The sequence below is a fragment of the Aphelocoma coerulescens genome, chromosome 18, assembly GCF_041296385.1.
Source record: "Aphelocoma coerulescens isolate FSJ_1873_10779 chromosome 18, UR_Acoe_1.0, whole genome shotgun sequence".
Classification (NCBI taxonomy): Eukaryota; Metazoa; Chordata; class Aves; order Passeriformes; family Corvidae; genus Aphelocoma; species Aphelocoma coerulescens.
This window is the reverse complement of record NC_091031.1, coordinates 11,491,683-11,504,551: the sequence shown is the minus strand read 5'-3', so window position 1 is coordinate 11,504,551 and position 12,869 is coordinate 11,491,683. Positions and strand designations below refer to the sequence as shown.

General features: G+C 45.1%; 1 protein-coding gene across 2 annotated transcripts in view; it reads left to right on the top strand.

The window, feature by feature from the left end:
* Positions 1–12,869, top strand: part of MYH10 (myosin heavy chain 10) — a 91,714-nt gene that overhangs the window by 59,625 nt on the left and 19,220 nt on the right. For both annotated transcript variants that reach the window (XM_069032682.1, XM_069032683.1), the window contains exons 11-22: positions 2,446–2,564; positions 2,993–3,145; positions 3,522–3,695; positions 4,952–5,125; positions 5,901–6,015; positions 9,443–9,636; positions 9,889–10,010; positions 10,342–10,411; positions 10,509–10,669; positions 11,235–11,343; positions 11,430–11,561; positions 12,381–12,587. In XM_069032682.1, coding sequence (XP_068888783.1) covers positions 2,446–2,564; positions 2,993–3,145; positions 3,522–3,695; positions 4,952–5,125; positions 5,901–6,015; positions 9,443–9,636; positions 9,889–10,010; positions 10,342–10,411; positions 10,509–10,669; positions 11,235–11,343; positions 11,430–11,561; positions 12,381–12,587 — 1,730 coding nt within the window. The remainder of the gene's footprint in view (positions 1–2,445; positions 2,565–2,992; positions 3,146–3,521; positions 3,696–4,951; positions 5,126–5,900; positions 6,016–9,442; positions 9,637–9,888; positions 10,011–10,341; positions 10,412–10,508; positions 10,670–11,234; positions 11,344–11,429; positions 11,562–12,380; positions 12,588–12,869) is intronic.

Here is a 12,869-nt window from a genome sequence, read left to right as displayed (position 1 = left end):
CTGAATTACAACCCTGGCTATAAATAGATTGATACTCCTGGGTATTTACAGTACTGGATACAAAATTCTGACTTATAAAGCCAAAAGGATGGACAGCTCAGATCACATTTGAAGCGTATTTTTGTCCTCTTGTATTTAAGAACTTGGTTATGTGGTCTATGTTACTGCACCTTTCTGAAGAGGTTGAGTGAACTGATCTCTCTTTCCTTGTCACCTGCATTGTCACATGTCATTGTGAGGGGTTTCCTTGCATCCTCTGGAGCAATCAGTGTGTCCTGATAGTGACTCCTCTTGTTTGGAGGCTGGGTGTGATACAGGTATTGTCTCCATGGATGGGAAGGAGCTGGTGTGGGCAGTGGAGATGGGAACCAATTCAAAGAACGTGGGAAGCAAATTCTCCCCCATAGATGGTGAATGTAGATAAACAAATCCTGGTCTCAAGTACAGATACCAGAGATGCAGGGAAGCCACAGAGCCTTCGTGGGTTGGGAGGATGAGAAGCTGTTCTTGGAGAATCATTTCATGCTCACCAGATTGGGCAGGAGCCTTTCTGCTGAGAGGGCAGAAGTTCAAAGCAATCTCATGAAGTTCATGTTCACCTCTGATAGGAGCTTTTCAGTATCTTGGCTTTATAATTAATTTGGAATTTTCTATCCAAACTCCAGCAGTAATAAAACATGAGTCAGACAGTCAGGGTTTTCTCCAGCCACATCTTTTTAATGGTCCTTTCTCACTATAAACAAACAAGGAGCTGCCCCTGCCCGTGGCAGGGGTTGGAACTGGGTGATACTTAAGGTCCCTTCCACCACAAACCATCCTGTGATCCTCAGATGAATTATGCTTCTTTTAGAGTGCAAGATGAATCAGGCTGAGACAGTGTGACCCACTCCTACCCTTAGATGTGACAGAGCAGTGGAAGTGGGATCAGTTTCTCAGAGGAAGCTCAGAAGTGCTTGGCTGCAGCCTCCTCCAGGGGCTCAGCAGATGGGATGCTTAGGATTACACCTGCTGTGGTTTATTGGTATTACTCTCACCTAAACTACAGTTTATTACTGACTGGAAAGGTTGGGACAATAAATTCCATGTTCCTGGTTTATGAAAGGAGCTGAGTGTGGTGTTTGGAGTACTCTGGGAGAGGGGACCCTCCTTCCTTTATGGTATCCAGTGTGTCACTGCCCCAAGCTCATGGCTACTTAATATTTTCAAGTTCTTGTTTTGTTTTGTTTGTTTGTTTTAAAGACCCTGATAGCACTTTCTCCTTGGCCCCAGAGGCTGTGAGTTTTGTCTGATGTGCTGCTGCTCACTGGTTTTATACCCAAAGCACAGAAATGCTCCTGTTTGTAGCTCAAGCAGAAGGAGTGCTCAGTTTGTGACACTCCCCTAATTTCACTGGTTGTGTGTCAGATCATGAACCCTTCCAGCAAATATATGGCCAGTCAGAGAATCTCAACATTAAAGGGCAATAATGGTGGTTTTAATACTAAAGAAAACCATAATGCAGCAGAAACTCTCATGTATTGGTTTGAAAATCTGTTTTCCAATGCTGATTTGAAAAAACCAGCTTTTTCTTTTCATTTTGACAGTAGAAGAAGCTGTCAGATGACAAAGATAAGGGGCCAAGTACTTACTGGGTGGTATGGAGAGCTTCCTGCTAAAGGGCAACACTTCCCTGGACCTAAAAATACCTTTGGCGTCACTCTCATTTTTAGAAGTGTGGAATCATAACCACCCAACCTCCTGGGCCACGTGTTTAGGGAAAGGGATTGATGCAGCAGGAATCTGTAGGGCTGGCGTGGGTAATGCACTATTTAAATAATGGAATGGCATCAGGGGGGTTCTTGCTGTTAAAGTGCACTGATGCCTGTGGTGTTATTCTGTATAAAATACTTGGAATCCCGGAATGGTTTGGGTTGGGAGGGACCTTAAAGATATCCCATTCCAACCCCCTGCCATGGGCAGGGACACCTCCCACTGTCCCAGGCTGCTCCAAGCCCCAGTGTCCAGCCTGGCCTTGGGCACTGCCAGGGATCCAGGGGAGTCCTCAGCTCCTTGGACACGGTGACAGATCCCTGTTCTGTGCTGGCACAGCTGCCCGGATTGAACCAGTTTTTAAGCTGCCTTTAGGATGATGGATTGGATGTGTGATGTCCTTTCTTCCTGGGGATGAGAAAGGAGATGTGTTCCCTTTTAAAGTAACTAACAAAGCACTTGTACCTGAGCTGGGGGCTGTTAATGAGCTGCACTCCCGTGGAATCCACAGGACATCCAGCTGTGTCCCCAAGGACATCCAGCTGTGTCCCTCTGGAGAGTCTGCCAGCCTCGGGGACAGAGCCCCTGAGGGCTGGGGACCGTCCCAGGGCACTTGTGCAGCTCCTGAGGTGCCAACTGCTCCCGAGGTGCCCGGGCGGGGTCTCAGTGCTCCCTCCCTGCCCTTGTCCCTTGCAGTCGCACAGAAGCTCTGCCACCTGCTGGGAATGAACGTCATGGAGTTCACCCGGGCCATCCTCACACCTCGCATCAAAGTGGGCCGGGACTACGTCCAGAAAGCCCAGACCAAAGAACAGGTAAGGTTTAAAAGGTGCTTTAAAGACCAAGTGAAGCTGGTCCTCATTAGCGCCTAACAAAGAAAATTGGCATTGAGTGTTTGCTGCTTTGTTTAAGCTTTACTGTCTTTATGAAATGTTCTTATATGGTAAAAATAATTTGTAGAACAGAAGAAACCTTTCCCTTTCCTTGACTTCCTCCTGGTTTCATCCTTTCATGTTGTGACATTATCAAATACTTGGAGACCTTTTGTTTTTATGGAACAGTTTAGAAAGAAATTCTTAACATTGATCAAGCTCCAAACTGTTCCTACTGCTTGTTTTCATTCCTCGCTGCTATTAACTCCATCCAGCTTCTTCTTTTACTGAGTTATTTGTGATAACATCCATGTCTGTGTCCTTTTGATGGCTTTTCCAGGGTAAATAAATTTTCCTGTTTGGATTTGCAGGCGGACTTTGCAGTGGAAGCTTTGGCAAAGGCCACCTACGAGCGCCTCTTCCGCTGGCTCGTTCACCGCATCAACAAAGCCTTGGACAGGACCAAACGTCAGGGAGCATCTTTCATTGGAATCCTGGATATTGCTGGATTTGAAATCTTCGAGGTACTTGGAAATACCACTACTCAGATTTCCCTTTTCCCTGTTTTTGTGGGATCAGGACACGCTGCAGAGGCACGGGAAGCAGCGTGTTCCGAGGTTACATGAGGGGTTTGTTTGGGGTGTACAAAAGCTTTGACAGCCCAAAATCACAGTGCCAAAAAGTCATTATTTAGTCTTTAATCCTTCTTCTGTGTGTGGTGGTTGTTCCTACTATAATTTCTGTAATGGAGATTTGTAGAATTGTTTCCCACTTTTCTTTAAGTTATATTTGAACTTTACAGAGTTTTGGAGAATTTCCTTATAAAGTCAAATTTTTGACTCCCAGATCTGTGGTATCTTGTCACTGACTCATTCTTGAATACTGATGCTATTCTTGTAGCTGAACTCCTTTGAGCAGCTCTGCATTAACTACACCAACGAGAAGCTGCAGCAATTATTCAACCACACCATGTTTATCCTGGAGCAAGAGGAATACCAGCGAGAGGGGATCGAGTGGAACTTCATTGATTTTGGCCTGGATCTGCAGCCTTGCATTGACTTAATTGAAAGACCTGTAAGTTTGCACGTGAATAATGCTCTGAGGAGGAGGGCTTGGACTGCTGAGTGTGTCTTTTGCTGCCTGCAAATGAGACATTTCTTGTGGAGCTGTCATTAAAAGGGAATTAACTGTAATGCTGGAGTTCAAATCTAAAATACTGTGTATTGTTAATAAAAGGATTTATCCAGAGGGGATTTTGCCCTTATGTCAGTGTAAAACACTGAGCTCGAGATGTGAAGCTGCTATTTTTATAGGTTTTTCCCTGGTACTAATGAAGTCATTAATCCTGTCCCTGTCACTGAACTGCGCCCTTGTGGTGTCAGAGCTTTGGGACTCAGGTAGAAAGTCTTTCCAAGACTTGTGGTCAACTTCCTTCATTTGAAATCAATAACAAAATTCCTGAAGCTTCCTGTAGAGTTTTCCCTCAGAAAACTGCCTTGCAAATAGGAAAGCAGGATCTTAAAAGTGGTTTTAGTCACTGTGGTTTTAACATCCTCCTCTGGCTGCTCAATTTCTGGAAGCTGAAGAGGCTTTAAAGAGCAGGAGGAGCAGATGGGGAGAACAGAGACCGCTGAAAATTTGTTCTTTCCATCTCAGAACCTGTGACCTTTAAAATTAAACCTGGGCTGTTGCAGTTACTCCTCCCTGCCTTTGTGTGTGTGTGTGTCCTGGGCTGCAGGTGAGCTCCCAGTGCTGCTGTGCATCCTGAGCAGCAGAAAAGCTGCATTCCTGTTTTTCTTGAGAAAAGGGAAATCTTGTTTCAGCTATCAAAGGTCTGCACTTTGTGTGTGGAACTTAGACAGTTCTGCCTCCAAGGAAGGTAAAATCTCCTCCCAAAAGCCTCAGGGGACAAGTGTGGCTCCTCAGTGTGCACGTTTAGGCGAACAGCCTAAAATATCTCAAGTTATTTATTAATATAAAAGCAAACCTCAGTACCCCCACAATTGTTCTGTAAATGTGATGCCAGGCACACTGAAGGTTCCAGATGTGTGAACTTTGCATTCCCTCAGAACCTTTTGGGTATAAACCCTTACCAAGCAAGGCTCTGGTCAGCACCACCAGCTCAGTGGTGTCTCCACAGAATGAGTTTGTTTGAACCAGACATAACATCCTTCTCGACCTGGACTCCCCCACAGCTGGTTTTAACTGAAATGAGGTTTGAATCAGTTTGGATGATTGTTGTGATCTTCAGTGGTGTGTTGGAAATACTAAACTTTAAAATATATATGTATATAAGCCACGAACACAGATTAAATCCAGCTGCATTTCAGGCAAATCCTCCTGGTGTGTTGGCATTGCTGGATGAAGAATGCTGGTTCCCTAAAGCTACTGACAAGACATTTGTGGAAAAATTGGTCCAAGAGCAAGGAACTCATTCCAAGTTCCAAAAGCCAAGACAGCTAAAGGACAAAGCAGACTTCTGCATTATTCACTATGCAGGGAAGGTAAGGGTTAAACATTAAATTCTTGTGTGGAAAGGTTGGTTTGGGGCAAGTCCTCTGCTTTCCTTCCAAAGCCTGGGTGCAAAAAGACACGACTTGTGCCTTGGTTGAAGCAGAGCCATGCAAATCTACACAGAGATTTAGTTGGACTTGGGGAGTTTTAGGGCTCCCTGGGTTGGGATGAAACCCAGGTTGGTATCGATGAGTTTTTAGCTGCTGGGCTGGGGTTTATTTGGAAACCACAGGGTTGGCTCTTTGCAGATAAGAGCTTTGTTTTCTTTATAGAACCAAGTGTTTAAATGTAAATACTGTAGAGAAATTTAAAAAAAAAAATCATGCTGCAACACGTCCTTAATTTACTACTCTCCAGTAATTTAAATCAAGTAATTGGTATCTGTCCTAGAGCTGGTTCTACATCTTCCCAGTGAAGCCTTATTTTGGCAATAAACTGGGCAGCAAGTGAACACCCAGCTGTCAGTAAGCAAGAAGTCAGGTTGCTGAATTTTAAAGAAAACTCCATTTACTCTTTCAAAAGCATAACAAACTTTTGTGGTACTTTGAAGTGTTCTAAGGAGGCTCAGCAAACAAACTGTGAACACCCAGGCTTGGTAAGGACAGGCAGGGTTGGACTCTGGGCTTGGAGGTCTTCTCCAACCTTTGTGATTTTGTGATTTTGAGCATTGACAGAAAGGGGAAAGCACCACTGTAGTTTGATGCTGGTAAATAAAGACCTAAAGCTGGTTCTCCTCTGAGCCTGTGCCCCTTGGCTGCTCTGCAGGTGGACTACAAGGCAGATGAGTGGCTGATGAAGAACATGGACCCTCTGAATGACAATGTGGCCACACTCCTGCACCAGTCCTCGGACAAATTCGTGGCTGAGCTTTGGAAGGATGGTAAGAGATCTCTGAGCACAGACTGTTGGGGATTTCACCTTGCTGGATGAGTTGTTTGGGGTTCTTTTTATGCCTGTTCCCTCCTCACCCTCCAGTTCTCCATTGTTAACACCAGCAGTGTTTTCTCTCTCTATTTAGTGCCCAAAGTCCACCAAGGAAGCTGAGTTGCACCTCTGGTCCCTTGCACATGTACCATTTCTGAGTAGCTGCTTCTCATGTTCATTACTGGCACTGATCTTCACTTACTACTTCTTACTCTGTGTCCAGTTTAATGTAGGATCTTGTCCAAAACCCTCGGCTGGGACTTGCTGCAGTGGAGTCCTGAGTGTGACCAGCTGTAGTGGTTCTTGCTGTTGGTAAAACATTGTCTCCTGTGAGCACCAGCACAGTTCTTTCCTGTGCAGTGGTGGGTGGTACCCTGGAAATCCACATCTCCTAAAATTAATTTCATTAATAGCAGTGCTGGGATATTGCATATTAAAATCCAATCCTGTTTGAACTGTACCCTGCTGCTCAGCCAGCTCACCTGCACATCACCTGCATGTATTTATCGGCACTTTTACCAACTGACTCCAAGAAGCAGAAACAGCCACATAAATACCTAGCAGGGACTTTTCTATCCTGGTTTAACATCACAGTGTATTGATTAGAGTGTATTTACGTGTCACAGGATATAAACCCTGTAGTTTGTTACTTGAGGAGCAAATGAAGCTTGTGATGTAGATGGTTAATGCTGAGTTTCCCTCTTGGAGCAGCCACAAAGAGCAGCTTTAATGAGTCTGTACAGAACTTTTTGGTTGGGGATCTGCTCCTTTCCCTTGGAGGACACACACAGAGAATAGTGTTTTGGTCCAAGTACTCAAACCCTGTTCCCACAGACAATTGAAATGTGCATGGAATATGTTGTGGCCTGACTGCTTTTGTAGCACAGTGAAGTGTGTTTGCAATTGATGAACCTGTTGTTTTTACTAACTCAAGTGTCTTGTGTATCTGCTCTTCTGTCTTTCTGTTTCTGCTGTTTCTCTGCCTTAGAGATTCAGAATATTCAGAGAGCCTGTTTCTATGACAATATTTCTGGTCTTCATGAGCCACCAGGTGAATGGATATAAAACAGTAGGCCTACTAAAGGCAGGGCTGTTGTACCTCCAGGAGAACCATTTTTGCTCGTAGGCTTGCATGAACTTCTCATTTCATGCTGAATTTAGGTAAAACCCCCCAGCCCCGTGGGGCCCCCAGTGCCTTCCTGTCCACCTGCTGCTGCACACACACAAAGCATCTCCAGTTATGCATTGCAGATGAAAAGGTTTGTTGCTTCCTAGTTCCATGAGGAGATGTAGAATTGCCTCTAAGTGACAATTCTGGTAGCTCCAAGCATTTGAGAGAATGCAAAAGCTTTGTAACACTATCAAGCTTCTTTCTGCAGTCCAACATTGACAAAACTCTGGGATGTTTTGGGATGTGGCAGTGTTCTTTTGGGAGGAGAGCTCAAGAATGTTTTGAAGTATCAGGATGAGTGCTGCAGTTTTAGTAGGGGTAGAAAGTGAAATAAACTCCTTCCAGCCTTGTTGGAATTGTTCTTTTATTTAAAAACATCTTAATTTTAATATTCCCCTTTGTATATAAGATGCAGATGTTTTTTGGGGTATTGAGAAATCAAGAAATGCACTTGGAATGTCTTTGAGGACATTTTAGATATTTAATTCAACCTCCTCAGCCTTTTTGGATTCCTCTTCCCAAGTTTAGAAACACATGGATGTGAAGGTTGTGCCTTCAGATTTTGGGTTTATCTTTCACTGCTCCTGATACATCCCATCCCTGAGGAAACCAGTGGTGTTCCTAAAGGAATCCCTGGAGAGCTTTGTTCCAGGGGCTTCAGCAGGGGGTGATGGTCCAGTCATGCAGTTCCACATTTGCTTTAAACCTAGAGGCAGAGCTTACATTTAACTCCAATAATCCTGTTTGAAGTATAAATCACCCTCTTAGAGCTGGAGCACAGAGGGGAGCAAAACAAAACTGTGCCAGATCAGATCTGTTTGCCAAATTGTAGAAAGTACACGGTGAAAAAAAAAGCTGAGTGGTTGCAGCCCTTAGTGAGGCCTGGTGGCTGCAGGTTTCTGATATTCACAATCATTTCATGCTCTATAAACTGATGCCCTGTAATCTCTATCCCATGTCTGATTTGGGACAGAATTCTGCTTCAAAATAAATATTTGGGATATGATCTTATAAACACCTTGCCACCTACTTATTTCTCTAATAAGTTTAATTCTTGTGTTCAAAACCCTGTGGAGGATCTGGGCTCTGCTCTATTCAAGACTTACAACTGATTATTCAAACTTGCTGCCCTGTGTTTTTCTGCTTTTAATTTTCCTTTTCTTTATTTTTAATAGCCCTTTGACCAGTTGAATATTAGGAAGAAGTTAGATAGTGTCACTTATTTGTTCTGGTAGCAAAGCATAATTCCCTCTGCTTTGGTTTAAATGAATTTGAGGATAATATGACAATCAAAGCTGTAGCCTACAAATAGCTGCTTGGTTCTGGCTGGCCAGCTTGGATTTCATGGGGAACCCACAAATGCTGGGATTTGCTCAGTCCTAAGAAGCACCAGCTGTAATTATTGAGGTGTTAAGACACCTGTGTATTTTTTAGTGAACTGTTTGCATAACTCTTGACGTGCACATGGAATCACCTTCAAGGTTTTAATGACGGCAGTCACATTTCTAATTGTGCTTCTGAAAAACAAACCCTTGAGGTCCTTACCCAAAACGCTCAATAAAATCAAAGAAAAAGCTCTCTTGTGGTGCTTTGTGGCAGCTTTGAAGTGCTTTAGTGTGGAGTTTTCCTGGTTTGAAACTTGTCTTTTGGGTAGGGAGGTGTTTGCAGGTGTATTTAAAAATGGGAAGAACTCTTCCAAATAGCAGCTGAGCAGAAGTCTGGCAGACACTTTTTCCCCTCTTGTCACTGAAATAACACTATTTCCAACTATTCTGTAAATTTCTATTAAAACATGAATTAAACTCAGGTTTAATCTATCTCATTGTCATAAGTGACCCTTCATTTTAAGCACATATGCACAGATGTGTAACTGCAAATGTTCAGCCCAGACATTGTGCATTGTAAGAACTCAGGTAGAAAAGCTGCCTGGAAGCTGGGAATTATATCTCCATATGAAGTTGACTTAAATAGAAAACAGCTTTCCTGGTCATGTAGAACTGCAAGTAAAGAGCTGGATATTTCAGTCTGTACCTCCTGAAGCTACACTCTCGTGCTGGATAAGTTTGTGGCTTTTGGTCCCCAAGCTTGTGCACAGTGTCCCCGGTCCTGCTGCGGCTGCCTTGTCCCGCCAAGCTTCCGCTGCTGCTCCTCCTGCAACCCCAGCCCTGCAAAGCCCGGGGGCCACTCAGCCCTTCCCTCTTGTCCTTGCCAGTGGATCGCATCGTGGGGCTGGACCAGGTCACCGGCATCACGGAGACGGCCTTTGGCTCTGCCTACAAGACCAAGAAGGGGATGTTCCGCACCGTGGGGCAGCTCTACAAGGAGTCCCTCACCAAGCTGATGGCCACGCTCCGCAACACCAACCCCAACTTCGTGCGCTGCATCATCCCCAACCACGAGAAGAGGGTATGGGCTGCAGGCCACTCCTCATTCTTGCTTCTTATTACTTTTCACCTGCACTAAGTCCTGCATCCTGTCTGGGCCTTCCTTTTCTGATCACGGTTTGGTTGTCACGGTTGTCACACTGAGCAGTAGCCTCTCAGAATTCCCTGCACGTCCCCTGATTCACACAGGTGGCTTAGGAGAGTAGCCTGAAAAGCTGAAAGTACAGTTTTCCACAAATGCAAATTAAAACCATCCTTGTTTTGTTTTGTCCAGGCTGGAAAACTGGACCCACATCTGGTTCTAGATCAGCTCCGGTGCAATGGGGTTTTGGAAGGAATCAGGATCTGTCGGCAAGGATTCCCAAACAGGATAGTGTTCCAGGAATTCAGGCAGAGGTAACAGCAGGAACAGGCTTTGGAGTTCTTAGGAGCTAAAGTTCCTTGTTAAGTAATTGAAGACCCCACACTCCTCCCTTCTCCTCCAACACAACTCGAAGCAAATCAAAACCTCTGTGTGAGGCCTTGAACTTCAAGTGTTTAACTACTGCAGTTTATTCTAAAGACAGTAGGGAAGGGGCAACAATCCCAAATTGGCTGCTGGAAAAACTTCCTGGGGAAATTCCCCAACTGTGCACTTGGTCACTACAGTTTATGCTATAAATTTATACTATAAATCACATTGCTTGTTGTTGAATGTAATCTTTTGGTTTTTTCATTTGCCTTTAAGGTATGAGATCCTCACTCCCAATGCAATTCCCAAAGGTTTCATGGATGGTAAGCAGGCCTGTGAGCGTATGGTAAGTGTTCATAGCTAAATATTGTCAAAACATTGAAGAATTGCCCAAAATGGTCCTTTTCTTGGTGTAACAACAACATCCTTGCCTGTCTGTTTAGATCAGAGCCTTAGAGCTGGACCCCAACTTGTACAGAATTGGACAGAGCAAAATCTTCTTCCGAGCTGGAGTCCTGGCTCACCTGGAAGAAGAGCGGGATCTGAAGATCACGGACATCATCATCTTCTTCCAGGCAGTGTGCAGGGGATACCTGGCCAGGAAGTGAGTGTGCTCCTGGGACTGGATCTCCCTTTGGGTCTCTAAAACCTCTCTGATAGGGAACTGTGCATTAAAACTTCCATTTCAGGAGAGATTTCCTGAGTGTGTTGCCTGAGGAGCTGTAGTTGTATCCTCAGTATTAAGTGGATTTTTGCCTGGGAAGAATTTTCACCTTCATTCCTTAACAATATCTGCTTTCCTCACTCTTGGCTTTGTGGCACACACGGCCCTTTACAGTGGCTGAAAATTCCTTTGTGTCCCACTGGAGGTTCCTGGAAGTACTCTGGAAAGCTGCTTTTTAAAAATTAAAGTAGCTAATTCATTCTGATTTTGTCTTTTTAAGAAAAAAGCCTGTTGAGAGTAAGAACAAACAGCATTTTTAATTATTGGAAATGGTGAATCCAGCTCTTGCTCTGACTATAGGAGCGAGAGCTCATAAATTCAGTGTGGTTACTGAAACTTATAAATAAGCCTATTTATGGTCTGCAAGTGTTGTAGGGTTGGGTAACCTAAAAATTAAATGATGGTCAGCTGTATTTAACACAAACTTTTTTTACTCTGTCTTCAGGGCCTTTGCAAAGAAGCAGCAGCAGCTGAGTGCACTGAAAATCCTGCAGAGGAATTGTGCTGCGTATTTGAAGCTGAGGCACTGGCAGTGGTGGAGAGTCTTCACCAAGGTTCCTCCTGTTCTCTTCTGTTCTGTTTTATTCACCTATAAATAGATGAGTGCAGGGTCTCAGTCTTTCATTTCAAACCTTTGCAGGTGAAGCCTCTTCTTCAGGTCACTCGTCAGGAAGAAGAACTTCAAGCCAAGGATGAGGAGCTGATGAAAGTGAAAGAAAAACAAACAAAAGTGGAAGCAGAACTTGAGGAAATGGAAAGGAAACATCAACAGGTTTGTGTGCAGGATCAGCTTTTGATATGGGGGACATGAACTGTGCTCTGTCCCGTGTGAGGGAGCCAAGCTGGGGAGCAACAGAGAATCAGGTGAGCTGGTTCCCACTCTGCTGGAGCATGGAATAGGAAGATACAGCACGAGCTGTTCCTGCAGGGATGCAGAAACATGTTAACAAAACTGAACCTTCTTTGGTGGCCTTTCCTGGTTTCCAGGAGAAATTCAGTGGCAGTGTCATCTGTGCCTGGGCTGGGCAAGCTGTGGGCAAACACCTGGGACAGCTCTACAGATCTGGTGGCTTTCTGTGATGGCAGAAATTTGGTGGATAAGGGAAGAGCAATTTTGGTGTCATCTACCTGGACTTGTGCATTTGGCACTGTCCCACAGGACATGCTGGTCTCTAAACCAGAGAGACATGGAGTTCATGGGTGGACCCCTCAGTGGAGAAGGAACGGGCTGGATGGGGGCACTCCAGGAGTGGCAGTCAGTGGCTCCATGCCCAGGGACAAGTGGCATCCTCAGAGCTGGGGACTGGGACTGGCCAGAAGTTCTGATGTCTCCAAGTGCCAGGATCAGCCCATGGCACTGCTCTGCCACTCTGCAGGGATCAGTGCAGGGAGCAGTGCAGGAAATAGTGCTGGAGCCAAAGCTGCTGCTAAAGCCTCTTCAGAAAGTCTTTGAGTTGGGATGTTGACCAGGGAGTCAGGAATGGGAGCAGAACTTGGCCTTTAAGTACCTCTGTAGCTGGCACAGGTGTGATCTCTCACGAGAGACTCTGGAGGGTCATTTCTCAAATGTTGCTGCCTTTTGTATTTGCAGGTACTGGAGGAGAAGAACATCCTTGCAGAGCAGCTCCAGGCTGAGACAGAGCTCTTTGCAGAGGCTGAGGAGATGAGGGCTCGCTTGGCTGCCAAAAAGCAAGAGCTGGAAGAAATTCTCCATGATTTGGAGTCCAGGGTCGAGGAGGAGGAGGAAAGAAACCAAATATTGCAGAATGAGAAGAAGAAAATGCAGGGCCATATCCAGGTATGGTTCTCAGTGACTGGAGATGGAAAAGGGGGATGGGGAAGCTCCCTCAGCATCTCTGCAGGACAGAGGAATTTGGCTCCTGAGTGGAATAAGATGAATTTTTTTCTCTTCTCTCCCTGTGTTCAGTGTGATGAGCTTTGTGTGGTCTCCAGGCAGGTGAGGGTGAGGACACAAAGTCAGGATGCCCTGTCAGTGTGTGCTGAGAGATAATTAAAGGCAGCAAAGTGCTGCTGAGAGGGCAGGAACCAGGAATGGCTGCATGGGGCTTGCAGGCTGATG